The 16,457-nt window shown below is 38.8% G+C and overlaps 1 protein-coding gene across 1 annotated transcript in view; it reads left to right on the forward strand.

The window, feature by feature from the left end:
• TMEM62 (transmembrane protein 62) overlaps positions 1 to 16,457 on the forward strand; it is a 44,348-nt gene that overhangs the window by 9,016 nt on the left and 18,875 nt on the right. Inside the window, exons 5-9 of the mRNA XM_012806353.2 lie at positions 5,837 to 5,978; positions 9,078 to 9,202; positions 9,343 to 9,465; positions 11,997 to 12,152; positions 16,065 to 16,224. Coding sequence (XP_012661807.1) covers positions 5,837 to 5,978; positions 9,078 to 9,202; positions 9,343 to 9,465; positions 11,997 to 12,152; positions 16,065 to 16,224 — 706 coding nt within the window. The remainder of the gene's footprint in view (positions 1 to 5,836; positions 5,979 to 9,077; positions 9,203 to 9,342; positions 9,466 to 11,996; positions 12,153 to 16,064; positions 16,225 to 16,457) is intronic.

The raw sequence follows: 16,457 nt of genomic DNA on the forward strand, positions 1-16,457 counted from the left end.
GGCCCGGGCTGGGGATTCAAACCTGCCACCTTAGGTGTATGTGGCTGGCGCCTTAGCCGCTTGAGCCACAGGCGCCGAGCCTAATAAATAGATTTTGTAAAGCTATAGCTGCCATAGCTAGTGATTCCTCTGATGGATATGGGTAGTGTCAATTAGAAACTTTCTGGAAGGGATTTACTATTTGAGATGCCATTAAGAACATTTGTGATTAATAGGAGGAGGTCAAAATATCAACATGAATAGGCATTTGGAAGAAGTTGATTTCCAACCCTCATGGATGACTGAGGGGTTTAAGATGGTAGTAGACGGGGCTGGGCACAGGGGCTCATGCCTGTAATCCTAGTACTCTGGGAAACAGGTAGTGGATCGCTAGAGCTGGGGAGTTGGATACCAGCCTGAACAAGAGTGAGACCCCATCTCTAAAAACATCTTTAGGCCAAGCATTGTAGCAGGTGCCTATAGTCCCAGTTACTGGGCAGGCTGAAGCAAGAGGATCACTTGAGCCCAGGAGTTTGGAGTTGCTGTGAACCTTAAGGCCATGGCAGTCTACTGAGGGTGACAATGTGAGACTCTGTCTCAAAAAATAAATAAATAAATAAACTTTAGTGGTAGAAGTAACTGCAGATGTGGTGGAAATAGCAAGAGAAGTAGAATTAAAAGTGGAACCTGAAGATATGACTGAATTATTGCAATCCTATGATGAAATTTGAATGGATGAGGAGTTGCTTCTTGTGGATGAGCCAAAAAGTGGTTTCCTGAAATAGAATTTACTTCCACTGAAGATGCTTTGGACCTTACCACATGGACACCAAAGGGTTTAAAATATTACATAAACTTAGTCGATAAAGCAGTGGCAATTTTGGAGAGGACTGACTCTAACTTTGAAAGAAATCTGGCCAGCTTCAGTGGCTCATGTCTGTAATTCTATCACTTTGAGAGGTCAAGGTGGGAGGGTTGCTTGAGGCCAGCAGTTGGTGACCAGTTTGAACAAGGGCAAGATCTCATCTCTACAAAAAAGAAAGATTAGCTAGATGTGCTACACCTTTGTAGTCCCAGTTACTTGGGAGTTTGAGGCAGGAAGATCAATTGAGCTCAGGAATTTTAAGTTGCAGTGAACCGTGATGATGTCGCTGCACTTTAGCCTGGGCAATACAGCAAGACTCTGTCACAAAAATAGAAAAAAGAAAAGGAAGTTCTACTGTGGGCAAAATACTGTCAAACAGTATTGCATGCTACGGAGAAATCTTTCATGATTACTTCATGAGCTTTCATGATTACAACAAAGTCAATTGATGTAACCAACTTCATTGTTGTCCTTTTTTCAGAAATTGCCACAGCTACCCCAGCTTTTAGCAACAACCACCTTAATTAGTCAGCAGCCATCAACATTGAGGAAAGACCTTCCACCAGCAAAAGATTACAATTTGTTTGAGGCGCAGATGATTGTTAGCATTTTTTAGCAATAAAATATGTATATTTTTTGAGTCAGAGCCTCAAGCTGTAACGCTGGCTAGAGTGGCATCATAGCTCACAGCAACCTCCAACCTGGACTCAAGCAATCTTCTCACCTCAGTTTTTCTATTTTTAGTAGAGACGGGGTCTCACTTTTGTTCAAGCTGGTCTCAAACTCATGAGCTCAAGCAAACCAGCCACCTTGGCCTCCTAGAGTGCTAGGATTACAGGTGTGAGCCCCCATACCTGGCCATAAAGTATTTTTTGATTAGGGTATGTACATTTTTTAAAGACAATAATGCTATTGCACACTTCATAAAGCACTTTTACAGAATAGTGTGAAAATAACTTTTAGATGCAATAGGAAATCAAAACATTGGTGCGACTCACCTTTTTTGCAATATTTGCTTTATTGTATTGTTCTGGAACCACAGTATCTTTGAAGCATGCCTGTACTTTAATGGCCAGGTTGGGGTGGTCTCCAGAGATGTCCAGACTTTTTCCAATAACAATTAAAGAAAAAAATTTTTTTTTTGAGACAGAGCCTCAAGCTGTCCCCCTGGGCAGAGTGCCGTGGCGTTACAGCTCACAGCAACCTCCAACTCCTGGGCTCAAGCGAGTCTCCTGCCTCCGCCTCCCAAGTAGCTGGGACCACAGGCGCCCGCCACAACGCCCGGCTATTTTTTGGTTGCAGCCATCATTGTTTGGCAGGTCCGGGCTGGGGATTCGAACCCGCCACCTTAGGTGTACGTGGCTGGCGCCTTAGTTGGTTGAGCTATAGGTGCCGAGCCTAAAGAAAATTTTAATCTTTGTATGATATGGGATAAAAGAGTAAGGCAGCCAAGGGTGAGTAGCTGGGCTCTCCAGCCACCCCAGAGGCCGAGACAATGCTATTGCAGCATTCTGAAAACCCTGGAACCTCAATAGTCTGCCTGACAAGCTCTGATCTAAATGGCTTCTGCTATGCATCAAACAAACAAACCTAAAAATGTCTGTGTAGAAAGCTAGCAGTTCATGACCAGCCCCTGAGCTCGATCGATTCTTCTGCCTCAACCTCCCAAGTAACTGGGACTATAAGTGCACACTACCACATCTAGCTAATCTTTCTATTTTTTGTAGAGATGAGGTCTTGCTCTTGCTCAGGCTAGTCATGAACTGTTGGCCTTCCACACAGACATTTTTAGGTTTGTTTGTTTGTTTGAGACAGAGTCTCACTTTGTCACCCTTGGTAGAGAGCTGTGGCATCACAGCTCACAGCAACCTCCAACTCTTGGGTTTAAGTGATTCTCTTGCCTCAGCCTCCCACAATGCCCAGCTATTTTTTGGTTGTAGTTGTCACTGTTGTTTGGCAGGCCTGGGCTGGATTCGAACCTTCCAGCTCCGGTGTATGTGGCTGGTGCCCTAGCCGCTGAGCTATAGGTGCTGAGCCATTAACTTTGTGCTTTTGATGATTTAGGAATATAGTTAAGAGATATATTCACAGAAGAATCAATAGGACTTGGGGGCTGAGTGGTTGTTAGGAAAATAAAGTGGTCACTTTAAAGCTTCTTTTTTTTTTTTTGTAGAGACAGTCTCACTTTGTTGCCCTTGGTAGGGTGCTATGGCATCACACAGTTCACAGCAACCTCTAACTCCTGGGCTTAGGTGATTCTTGTGCCTCAGCCTCCCAAGTAGCTGGGACTACAGGTGCCTGCCACAATGCCCAGCTATTTTTGGGGGGGGATGGGGCTGTGTTTGAACCCGTTACCTCCGGCATATGGGACCAGCACCCTACCCTTTTGAGCCACAGGCGCTGCCCCTACTTTAAAGTTTCCTACCTTTATGTTTTTGTTTTTAGTCACATAAACTTTATCTGAATTTAATAAATGCATGTTTTAGTGATACAGATATTATAGAAATATCAATCCGAAAAAAAATACTGAGAATGCCAAAATCTAGAATTCAAAAAATATTATTAACTTCATATATTTTAACTTCTGCTTTCAAACAGTTGGATTTATTTTTAATTAATTAATTAATTAATTTCTTGAGACAGAGTCTCACTGTGCTACCCCAAGCTAAAATGTCATGGCATTATAGCTCACAGCAACCTCAAACTCCTAGGCTCAGGTAATCCTTTTGCCTTGGCCTCCCCTGTGGCTGAGGCTACAGGCATCCATCACAATACCTGGCTTAGTTTTTCTCTTTTTTTTTTTTGAGACAGAGCCTCAAGCTGTCCCCCTGGGTAGAGTGCTGTGGCATCACAGCTCACAACCACCTCCAACTCCTGGGCTCAAGCGAGTCTCCTGCCTCAGCCTCCCAAGTAGCTGGGACTACAGGCGCCCACCACAACGCCCGGCCATTTTTTGGTTGCAGCCATCATTGTTGTTTGGCGAGCCCAGGCTGGGGATTCGAACCCGCCACCTTAGGTGCATGTGGCTGGCGCCTTAACCGATTGAGCCACAGGCGCCGAGCCTAGTTTTTCTCTTTTTAGTAGAAACATGGTCTTACTCTTGCTCTGGTGGGTCTTGAACTCCTGAGCTCAAGCAATCCACCGCCTTGGCCTTCCAGAATTCTAGGATACAGGCATGAACTACCATGCCCAGCCTGGATTTATTTTTGGACAGATGGGTTTTAATGTATCAAAAAATGCATGAAGAGGAACAATATATATGAGATCATAAGATCCTGAGGAGTGACTAAAAATAAACTAAGCAAGAAGAAATATAAATAAAAAATTTAATTTGGAAAAAAATCCCTTAAATAAAAATTTCAAAAATACTAAAAAGAGAAGCATTAGAACTAATTGACTTGGGGCGGTGCTTGTGGCTCAGAGGAGTAAGGCACCAGCCCCATATGCCAGAGGTGGTGGGTTCAAACCCAGCACTGGCCAAAAACTGAAAAAAGAAAAAAAAAAAAGAACTAATTGACTTTGTATAAACTGGGTTTGACTAATTTTTGAGTACTGTAATGTCTATGATAGTATCTTTACTTTGATTATGATACACATATATTTGATAGCTATTGTAGTTTAAGTATAGTTCCCTCCTAGCACATTAAGTTTCAGAAGTTTATTTGTATTTTTTTATATGTGCTCTTACATAAAACATCATGTAAGACACTTCAATAAAAGATGATACCAACTTTTCCTATAAATTTCTGACATTTGAATAATACAGGTATGCCTGCAGTATAATCTCTACTTTCCCTCTATTCAACAAATACTTAATGAGTGCCTATTTGCACTATTATTCATCCTTTTCCTTGCTCTTCACCCTACTATTTTATAGATACCTGAACACTGTTGACATTTATGATGGGAGAACTTTATTCATAGAGTATTACTTTATCAGTATATTTTTAGGACTTTGGATGTGTGTTAATCAATATATTTGTAGAAACTTTTTTAAAAGAGATTTACTGACCCAGACCTAGTCTTAACAATTTTCTCCTGGCTTAATGGCATCTTTGCAAGATGAATTAACCCTCTATAGTCCTGCTTTAAGAAGAAAACACCGGCTCGGCGCCTATAGCTCAACCGGCTAAGGCGCCAGCCACGTACACCTAAGGTGGCGGGTTCGAATCCCCAGCCCGGACCTGCCAAACAACAATGATGGCTGCAACCAAAAAATAGCCGGGCGTTGTGGCGGGCGCCTGTGGTCCCAGCTACTTGGGAGGCAGAGGCAGGAGACTCGCTTGAGCCCAGGAGTTGGAGGTTGCTATGAGCTGTAATGCCACGGCACTCTACCCAGGGGGACAGCTTGAGGCTCTGTCTCAAAAAAAAAAAAAAAAAGAAGAAAACACCTTTTTCATCTCACTACAGCAAATATTCTTCTGGTACTTGGTAGGCCCTCACTAATTTTTTTTTTAATTAATATGAGGGTACAAATGTTTAGGTTACTTTGTTTTCAGTTCCAAAGTAGAGTTCAGTTTTGTAGTTGAGCCCTTCACCCAGGGAGCCAGACACTCTCACATTGTGCACATTAGGTGAGATTTCCCCCAAACGCCCTCCCTCCTCTTTCCCCCTTTCTCCCTCCTCTCCCCTCTCCCTTGCTAGACTATATTTGCCTCACTAAATTTTTAAATGATTGATAAATACCATTTCAACAGACTCTAAATGTTAATGGACTGCCTAAAATACGCTTCTTACTTCTCTGTTTAACTTGGTGAATTTGTGTTTGGTTATTGATGAATTAGTTTGTGTGAGTCTTTGAAGATTAAAACTTCGAAATTCCTGCTAACCAGTTTATCCACTGTGGATCTAGTTTAGTGTATTTTTCTGTCAGATCAGTAAATCTCCTTTTCCAAGGGAGGCAAAATCATGTGTGGAATTATTATGGAAGGAATTTAAGTGCATTTTGTCTTTTTATGATTACACTAAAACTTTCCTGTCTTATTTTTTTAGGAAATATTCTGTTGTACGTAAGGATGGCTCTTTCCATTATCTCCACAGTACTCCTTTTGGCAACTATTCTTTCATCTGTGTGGATGCCACCTTGAATCCAGGGCCTAAGAGACCATATAATTTCTTTGGAATGTTAGATAAGGTACAGTAAAAATCTTACTTCCTTTCACAGCTTACTTATTTGTTTTTTCTCAATGCATGCGGATCACTTAAAGTTGTCCTTTGTAAACAAGTTCTTATCTAGAAATGTTCTAGAAAATTTTTCCTTAGTTACAGGTGTGACTAGAAATTACTGTCTACTTTAGCACTATTATTGCTATTCCTATTCTTGACCTAAAATCTGAGAAAGAAGTAGCTCCCACTTGATATTCATTCAGTAAACATTTAATAAGTGTATTCTCAGTACACAAACTTTGCAAGGTGTAGAGCATATAGCTTTGTACACTATATGGTATATTCCCAAATGCCCCAAATTCTCAGTTATAACTAGTGGTCTATTTTGGCAAAGGTTGCAGGGGGAGACAAAGTGAGAGTGCCAAGGCATCAGCCTAGTTCTTAGCAAACTCAAAAGACTTGGTACATAGGAAACAAAATATAACAAAAATGTCTAACATAACAGTGCATTTGACAGCATTCTGTTGATGTGATTTCCACCTCTTTTGAACTGTCATGTAACTCTGAACCTCTTAGTTCTAACTTAGCAAATCCTACTCTTGTTTATAGTTATCCCATATTGCTCTTATATCCCACCACTAGATTAAATACTTGAAGAGGCCAGGAACTTGATCTTATCACTTTTACATTCTTTCATACAGGCACAAATATCTTGCTCAGGGCTTGTGCTCATTAGTGAGTTGGCATGTGTTAAAACAAAAAATAATAAGAGGTTCTCAGATGTGACTTTCTAAACAGTTGTTTTTAATTAAATTATAGCTATGTACATTAATACAATTATGAGATACAATGTGCTGGGGTTTTTTTGTTTTTTTTTTTTTAAGAGACAGAGTCTCACTTTATTGACCTTGGTAGAGTGTCGTGGTATCACAACTCAAAGCAACCTCCAGGTCTTGGGCGTAGGCGATTCTCCTGCCTCAGTCTCCCGAGCAGCTGGGACAATGTGCTGGTTTTATATACAATTTGAAATATTTTCATCCAACTGGTTAACATAGCCTTTACTCCATTTTCTTAGCTATTGTGTTAAGACATTTATACTCTACACTTAGTAAATTTAACATGTACTCTTGTAAAATGCACCGTAGTTGTGTTCCCACCAATTACCCTCCCTCCACCCGCCCTCTCCCATCCACTCCCCTCCCTCTCCTCTTTCCCCTTCTTCTTGGGCTATAGTTGGGTTATAGCTTTCATATGAAAGCTATAAATTGGTTTCATAGTAGTGCTGAGTACATTGGATACTTTTTCTTCCATTCTTGAGATACTTAAGAAACTTAACCCCTTCCATAGTAGCCCTTTTCTTATTAAAAAACAAAAACAAAAACAAAAAAAACAGAATGAGTGAGCACCATGGCTAAAGCCTATAATCCTAGCACTCTGGGAGGCCAACTGGGCAGATTGCTTGAGCTCAGGAGTTCAAGACCAGATAAAATATTAAAATTAGCTGGGCATTATGGCAGGTACCCGTAGACCCAGTTATTCTGGAGTAGTGGTTCTCAACCGTCCTAATGCTGTGACCCTTTAATACAGTTCCTCATGTTGTAGTGACCCCCAACCATAAAATTATTTTCGTTGCTACTTTATAACTGTAATTTTGCTACTGTTATAAATCGTAATGTAAATATTTGATATGCAGGATGTATTTAGGTGACCCCTGTGACAGGGTCGTTCAATCCCCCAAAGGGGTTGCAACCCACATGTTGAAAACTGCTGCTCTGGAGGATGAGGGAGGCAGATCCCTTGTACCAAGTCTTTAGTCCAAGTTGATTAACTTATATTAAATCCTATTCCTTAGAATAGTGATTTTTTTTCTGCAGTTTTTGGCCGGGGTCAGGTTTGAACTTGCCACCTCCAGTATATGAGGCCGGTGCCCTACTCCTTGAACCACAGGCGCTGCCCTAGAATAGTGATTTTTAATGTAGGATTCAAGGATCATATGCATGAAAATCAGTGGGGATGTAATAAATTCCCTGGCCTTACCCCAAACTTACCAAATTAGAAAGTCTGAGGGTAGGATCCATATATTTATTACTATTAGCACTTTATAGATAATATAATTAATTAATAATTAATGCATATTGACATGTGCAAGTTATTTTTCAAAAATCAACTTTATGAGGTATGATTTACATATAATAAAAATGCTCATTTTAAATGTTTGAAGAATTTTGACAAATGCATATATCAGCATAACTCACCACAATCAAGACATAGAACATTTCCATCACCCTGCAAGTGTCTTCACCTCCTAGGAAACAACTGGTCAATTTTCTATAACTGTAGATTAGTGTTCTGATATTTTGTATAAATGAGATCATGCAGTAGGTACTCTTGGGCCTGGCTTCTTTTGCTCAGTATAATGTTTCTGAACTTTACCCACATGATGCTGAGTAGTATTCCATTGTACGGATGTACTGTAATTTGTTTAAGTTTTCTAGATTTTCGGCTATTATGAGTAGAGCTGTTATGAACATTTAGACACAAGTCTTTCTGTGATGCTATTTTAGTTTTGTTTTAATGTTCTCTTTGTTAGTTGCAAAGTTGAAAAGATTAGTGGCAACTTCATTATTTCTTAATTTCCTTGCCCTGCTTATTACAGTGTCAGTTTTAGGATCAAGTGTTTTGTATGTGAAAACAGTTTGAAACTTACAGAGGTTGTGCAGGTCATTGACTCGTAGGTTTTTTTTGTTTTGTTTTGTTTTGTTTTTGAGACAGAGCCTCAAGCTGTCCCCCTGGGTAGAGTGCCGTGGCATCACAGCTCACAGCAACCTCCAACTCCTGGGCTCAAGCGAGTCTCCTGCCTCTGCCTCCCAAGTAGCTGGGACCACAGGTGCCCGCCACAGCGCCCGGCTATTTTTTTGGTTGCAGCCGTCATTGTTGTTTGGCGGGGCCGGGCTGGGGATTTGAACCCGCCACCTTAGGTGTACATGGCTGGTGCCTTAGCCGCTTGAGCCACAGGCACTGAGCCGACTCGTAGGTTTTAAGCTGTAGATACAATATGATTGATATTATAAAACCTTGGGGAGCTTTTTAATCTATTGACATTAGATTAAAGATCCTTCCATTGCAGACGAGAATGGAGGAACTCTTATCACTGGCCAAGGAAAGTAGTCAAAGCAACCATACAATTTGGTTTGGACACTTTACAACATCCACTATGTTTTCTCCATCACCAGGAATCCGGTCAATTATGAGGTAAGACAAACTTCCAAAATCACAATTGTTTCTAGTTCTTTTATGCTGTGGTAACCATCTTGCTTTTCTGAAGAGACATTTTTATTAGTTTGGCCATATGTTATCTTTATTCATGTTTCCGTTTATTTTTCATTGGGTAGTTCGGCTACAGCTTATTTGTGTGGGCACCTCCATACACTTGGTGGACTGATGCCTGTTTTGCACACTCGTCACTTCCAGGGCACTTTGGAACTTGAGGTGGGAGACTGGAAGGATAATAGAAGGTAAGAGAACTACCTCACAAAATAGAACTTATACACATAAGTTTTGCTAAAGAAATGATAGATTTCTTATTTTGCAAAGAAATGATAAGTTTTTGCTAAAGAAATGATAGCTTTCTTATTTTTATCATGGATGATCCCAGTAAAGGAAAAACTTACGATATTTTTGCTTTTTAAAATTAATACATGTAGCTGGCAATCTTTGTCATTTTGCAAAAACCTTATTGCAGCAGTGGTGTTTATCATCACTATGTTACATTGGATTTTCAAGGTATGGCCACTAGAAAATAGTCTCAAACTCTAAGAGTTGTAGGGGAGCTTATTAAAAGTAAAAATTTTCAGGACCTACCTCTAGAAATTTTGGTTGTGTTGGTTAGGGACCAAGAAACTGCATTTTTCAAAAGCCCTCTAGGTGGCTGTAGATCATACTTTGAGAGACACTATTCTAGAAATGTATTTTTCCCCCTGAATTTTATTTCTAGCATACTAGTTATTGCTGTAAGGTGTTAGTGACTTAAGTTCTTCAAATAAATCATAGTTTTATTAAAGTCTCTGTAACAGAAAATAATGTAGCTATGAAAATCACGTAGTATAGGTAGACATACTTTTTTTTGAGAAGTATTTAAGTGAAGTAGTTTATCAAGTATAGAGGGTTATCACCTTGTTTAAGATCTGATTGTTTAACATCATATGTATTTAATTTATTCAAACCTAGTGCTCTCAAGATACTGTGCACTTAGGTATTTGTTGAGCTAATACATCATTTTTTTATTTTTAAAATTATTTTTACTTCCTTTAATTAAAAAATAGCTTTACATCTTGAACGGTACTGCTACGTTTTGGTTGGCTTTTCTAGACTCTGTGTAAGAGTTACACAGAAGCCCATAATTAATTGGTGACTGTAATTACTTTGAGCTAAGACCTGTCTGTTCTGTCTATTCATAGCTATGAGGCCATGGACTAGGCTATAATTGCTTTTTGTCAAATAGGCTTCCTAACCCTTTGATCAGCTGATTTGTTTCTTCTAAATGCTACAGTTACAAGTTGTGATGTTATGAAACTGTATCCTTTCTTTCTGTCCCCACTGGCTTTCTTGTGTTTCACCCTTGGGGTTTTATCTGGAGTTTACTCAAAGGATCTATCTTTTACCAGCCCTTATAAACATTTAAATTGGATTAGTTATAATAGAATAATTTTTGAAAACAGTATACAGTAGAACCTCAGAAAGTTGACCACCCAAGGACTGTAACAAACTGGTCAATGTAAGGAAATAGGGCTACTGTACTGATAAGTACATGTGGTGCATGTCTGATCAATGAAAATTAGGTCATCTTAAGGAGGTGGTCAATGTAGGGAGGCGGTCAACTGTGGAGGTTCTACTGTATTAATAGTACTAGACTAGGCCTTATTGTAGATGCACATAAATCCAGAAATATCACTAATCCAGAAATACCAATGGCTTACCATAACACATGTTGTTTATTCATATAAATCAAGCGAGTCAAAGCAACTCTCTTCCATGGATTGAGTCAGGTATTCACACTTCCTCCATCTTGTAATACCACTGTTTCAACATGTCAATTCCAGGGCAGGGAAGAGAGCACAGAGAACTCACATTCATGCTTAAATACTTTGAACCAGAAGCAAGATACATGTCACTTCTGTTCATAGCCCATTGGCCAGAACTAGTCACATGGCCCCAACCAGGGAGACTGGGATAGTCAGGGGAGAACATAGAGTATTTGGTGACCGTTGTTGTTTTTGGCATAGCCAATGATTTCTTCTTGCATTTCTAAAAGTTAGAAAATATAAAACTTTGATTAATCTTCAATGAATATTTTATACCTTTTGTTGTTACATTTGGAAAATGAGAACAACTTTAATTTATTTGAGATTATAGAAACAATCGTATAGAAGCAGCCCGAAAGATTTCTTTCTGTGTTCATACCAACCATTTTAGTATTTTATGTAGCATTGTTGGTGGGATGAAGAATGTGAGGTATTAGACTTAGGATAAATGTCTTAGGTTCAAAATTGTCTTAAAGTATAAGAATAAAATGAATGACTTCAACATGTATTTATTTAAAAATTAAAGAGTGCATGCTTAGCCAGGCATTGTGGCGAGCCCCTGTAGTCCCAGCTACTTGGGAGGCTGATGCAAGGAGGAGGATCACTTGAGCCTAAGAGTTTGAGATTGCTGTGAGCTATGATGCCATAGCACTCTAACCAGGGTAACAAAGTGAGACTCTGTCTCTAAAAAAAAAAAAGTGCGTGGTATGTACCAGGCATTGTTCTGGGGCAGAACTGAATTTATTGCCTTAATGAGAGCCCAGTTAACACTATAGATGTGAGGGATAAAGTGATAGTGGTAAGGGAAGTAAAACAGAGAAACAATATTATTTACTCTGTATTCAATTTTATCGTGTAAAAAAAAAAGTCCTGGTTTTGTATTTTTACATTTGTTCTGTATATTGCCTTCATGCCCTGTTATAAAGTAAAATGACTAAGTTACCCTATTATCCTCTGGTCTCCAGGTACCGGATCTTTGCTTTTGATCATGACCTCTTTAGCTTTGCAGATTTGATCTTTGGCAAGTGGCCTGTAGTTCTTATCACAAATCCTAAATCTCTCCGCTATAGTTGTGCTAAACATGAACCACTAGAAAGACTTTTTCACTCAACACATATCAGGTATGTAGCAGTTCCTTTGCTTTCAGTTTGACAATGATGGAGAATAAGTCATTGTGATTGCATTCCAATGTGAAAGCTAAGAGATACCCCTTTAGTTTCTCAACAACTTAAACATTATATAAAGATAAATTTCTTACTATTCCATTTTCATTTATTTAAAAAGTATATAATTTTTTTGAGCTGATGAATTTTAAAAACTGTACAGTAACCTGTAATCCCACCATTATTATTTTTATGTATTTCAGTCTTTAAGTTTGCATGTTTTTACATTGCAAATTTATATATCAGATGTTTATAAAATAAATTTACATTATATATCAGAAATATTGTTTTCATTCTGCTGCAAAGCCTTTCAAAAAAGCAAAAGCTGGTTGGGTGAGGTGGCTTATGCTTGTAATCCTAGCACTTTGGGAGCCTGAAGCAGGAGGATCACTTGAGGCCAGCCTGAGCAACACAGCAAGACTCTGTCTCTAAAAAAATTAGAAAAATTAGCTGTGCATGGTGGCATGCACCTGTAGTCTTAACTACTTGGGAGGATGAAGTAAGAGGATCACTTGAGACTAGGCATTTAAAAAATATACTCTATTAAATTTTATGTTGAAAAATAATATAGGCTGGGCATGGCGGCTCATGCCTGTAATCCTAGTACTCTGGAAGGCTGAGGTGGTTATATTGCTTGAGCTCAGGAGTTTGAGACCAGCCTGAGCAAGAGCAAGACCCTCTCTCTATTAAAATAGAAAAATTACCTAGAAAAACTAGCTAAGCATGGTGGTACATGCTTGCAGCGACAGCTATGGGGGAGACTGATTGCTGAAGCCCAAGAGTTTGAGATTGCTGTGAGCTATGGCACCCATGGCACTCTACCAATAGTGACAGAGTGAGACTCTGTCTCAAAATAAAAAAAGTTAGAAAAGAAAAATAATATAATACAACCACTTTTGGAAAACAGGTTAATGAGATTGTAAGTATGTTTTTTCTGTGTCTCTAATAGAACTCTTTTTTTTTTTTTATTGACAGAGGGTCACTGTTGCCAAGGCTAGAGTATAGTGGTACAATATCTCATCATAACAGCCAACTCCCAGGCTCTAGTGATCCTCCCACCTTAGTCACCCAAGTAGCTGGACTATAGGCACATGCCACCATGGCTAATTTAAAAAAATTTTTAGAGATAGGATCTCTCTATATTGCCCAGGCTGGTCTTAAACTCGTAGCCTCAAGCAATCCTTCCACCTTGGTCTCCCAAAGTACTAGGAGTATAGTTGTGAGCCTCTGTACCTGCCCTCTAATACCTAGAACTATTATTAGCATTTCTGAGTGTTCTTTCTCAGGCATTCTCTTTTAAGCATGTTTTGATACAGTTATAATCATAAGGCATGGTCTATTCTAATTTCGAATTATTTTTTACAACACAGAGACTCTACCACAATTTGTCTAGCCATTTTCATATCTTATTGGTGAACTTTAAGGTTTTTTCTTACTTCGAGATGAATATCTGGTGCACATAGATTCGTTCTTAACTTGAATAATTTCTTTAAGAGTTCAAGAAGTGAGATTCTAGGTGAAAGAATTTGAGTTCTTTTATGACTATTGATAAAGATTTCCCCATTACTTTTTTCTTTTTAGAGCTAAAATATTGTTTTAAATTGTGGTAAAATACATATGGGCTAACATGTGCCATTTTAACCATCTTTAAGTGTATAGTTCAGTGACATTACGTTCATCTTAAGTTTACATTGTTGTGCAGCCATTACTACTGTCCATCTTTAGAGCTCTTTTCCTCTTCTAAAGCCAAAATTCTTTTTTTTGAGACAGGGTTTCACTTTGTTGCTCAGACTGGAATGCAGTGGTATGATCACAGCTCCCTGCGACCTTGAAGTCCTGGGCTTAAGTGATCTTCCTACCTTAGTCCTCTAGCTAGGAGTGTAGGCACATGCCACCATCCCTGGCTAATTTTTTTCTTTTCTTTTTTTTTTTTTTTTTACTTTTTGTAGAGATGGGATCTAACTATGTTGCAGAGACTGGTTTTGAACTCCTGATCTCAAGCAGTCCTCTTGCCTCGGCCTGCCAAAATGCTGGAATTATAGGCATGAGCCACAACTCTGGGCCTTAAACTAAATCTTCACCTGTTAAACAATAACTTCCCATTTTCCCCTCCATCCAACCCTTGGCAACCACCATTCTACTTTCTGTCTCTATGAATTTGACTACTCAAGCTACCTCATATAAGTGGAATCATTCAATATTTGTCCTTTTGTGACTGGCTTATTTCTTTTATCTTAAGGACCTCAAGGATCACCTATGTTATAGCAAATGTCAGAATTTTCCTTCTTTGTAAGGCAGAGTAATATTCCATTGTATGTATACATCACATTTTGTTTAGTCACTCATCAATTGATGGATACTCAGGTTGCTTCTACCTTTTGGCTATATTGAATAATGCTTCTATGAACATGGGTGTATCTGTTTGGGCCCCAAATTTCACTTCTTTTGGAAGTAGAATTGCTAGATCATTCTGGCATTCTTTAATTTTTTTTCTTTTTTCTTTGATTGATTGATTGATTTTTATTTCTTTTGTGCAGTTTTTGGCCGGGGCTGGGTTTGAACCCGCCAACTCCAGTATATGGGGCTGGTGCCCTACTCCTTTGAGCCACAGGTGCTGCCCTGTTTTGTTTTGTTTTTTTTGTGGAGACAGGGTCTCACTCTGTTGCCCTGCTAGCGTATGTTGGTGTGTTCATAACACTGCAGTTTCAAACTGCTGGGATCAAGCATTCCTCTTGCCTCAGCCCCCTGAGTGGCGGGGACGACAGGCACATGCCACTATGCCCAGTTAATTTTTCTATTTTTAGTAGAGATAGGGTCTTGCTTTTGCTCAGGTTCGTCTCAAACTCTTGACCTGAAGCGATCATCCTGTCTCAGCCTCCCAGATTGCTAGGATTACAGGTAGGAGCTACTGCACCCAGCCAACCCACCTAATTTTTAAAAAAAGTTTTTATAAAGACAAGGGCTCACTGTGTTGCCCAGGCTGGTCTTGAACTCCTGGCCTCAAGTGATCCTCCTGCCTCAGCGTCCCAAAGTGGTAGGATTATAGGCATGAGTCACTATGCCCAACCTGTTTAGTTTTTTAAGGAGCTGCTTTAAAAATACTGTTTTCCATGGTGGCTGTAACATTATCCACTCAGCTGTGCCCTAAGTATCCAGTTATTTTTAAAAATAGAGATTAATCTATAATATTTCCAAGCAATATGAGTGCCAAATCCACAGCACTCTTATCATTATTAGATACTATACTTTAAAAAGTATTAATTAGAAAGAAATGATACCAAGATATTTATACATATTGTTTCAATTACTAATGAAGTAGGATACACATCTGTCATTCACGTTTTTTGATGGGAACTGTATATCAGGTTTAGACACCATACTCTATGAAAGGGTCTGAAAGCCTAGCTCTGATTGTGACCTTGCTTCTTCTGGGCAGATGCTCTGGGAAACAAATGAGTAGATGGCTTGACATTAGAGTATTAAAATGAGATTTCCACTCTAGATTCATTTCCTAGAAGAAAAGCCAGGACTTCAGGGGTTTTCCCAGAAAGAACTTTGAATCTACCCTAGCTGTATTTCTCAAAAGAAAATTAATTTTTTTTTTTTTTGCTTCTAAAAAGTGAAAGAATAGTACCTAATTTCTTACCAAGTCAGATTTGCTGAATTGTACAACTCCAAAATCCACCATTCAGAAAGAAACCAGATCATATGAATAATAGTCCCTATAGCTGTACAATGTAATGGTTCGGCCTATACTTATATATTTTCAGGTTATAATAGGGTTATTCTCCTTTCTAAAAAAAAAAAAAAAAAAAAAAACCAATAAGAAATACCTAAAAACTGTGTGTTTTATATATGCTCTCATTTTAGAGTCTTGGCCTTTTCCTTATCCTCCATTACTTCTGTCACAGTTAAGATCAATGGAGTTCATTTAGGGCAGGCTATTCATTTGTCTGGTCCTATTTTCATACTGAAGTGGAACCCTAGAAACTACAGCAATGGGACACATAATATAGAAGTAATTGTCCAGGTAAGTTAGTAATTTATATTTGTTATATAAGTTAATAGGCTATAGCCACAATGAACTTTGATTTCTGGCTATTTTAATTAATTGATAAAGGAACTATGTTTAATTAAAAACATTGAATACATGGTATTTATTATATTCTGAAAATAGGCTCTCACGAGTAATTTAACTACTAGGCTAAAAACTAGGCAGAGAAGTGGAGTATGTGATTACTGGCCACAGTCCCTTCTATTTTA

Source organism: Otolemur garnettii, unplaced genomic scaffold (assembly GCF_000181295.1).
Source record: "Otolemur garnettii isolate 467f Iridium unplaced genomic scaffold, OtoGar3 scaffold00050, whole genome shotgun sequence".
NCBI classification, from domain to species: Eukaryota; Metazoa; Chordata; class Mammalia; order Primates; family Galagidae; genus Otolemur; species Otolemur garnettii.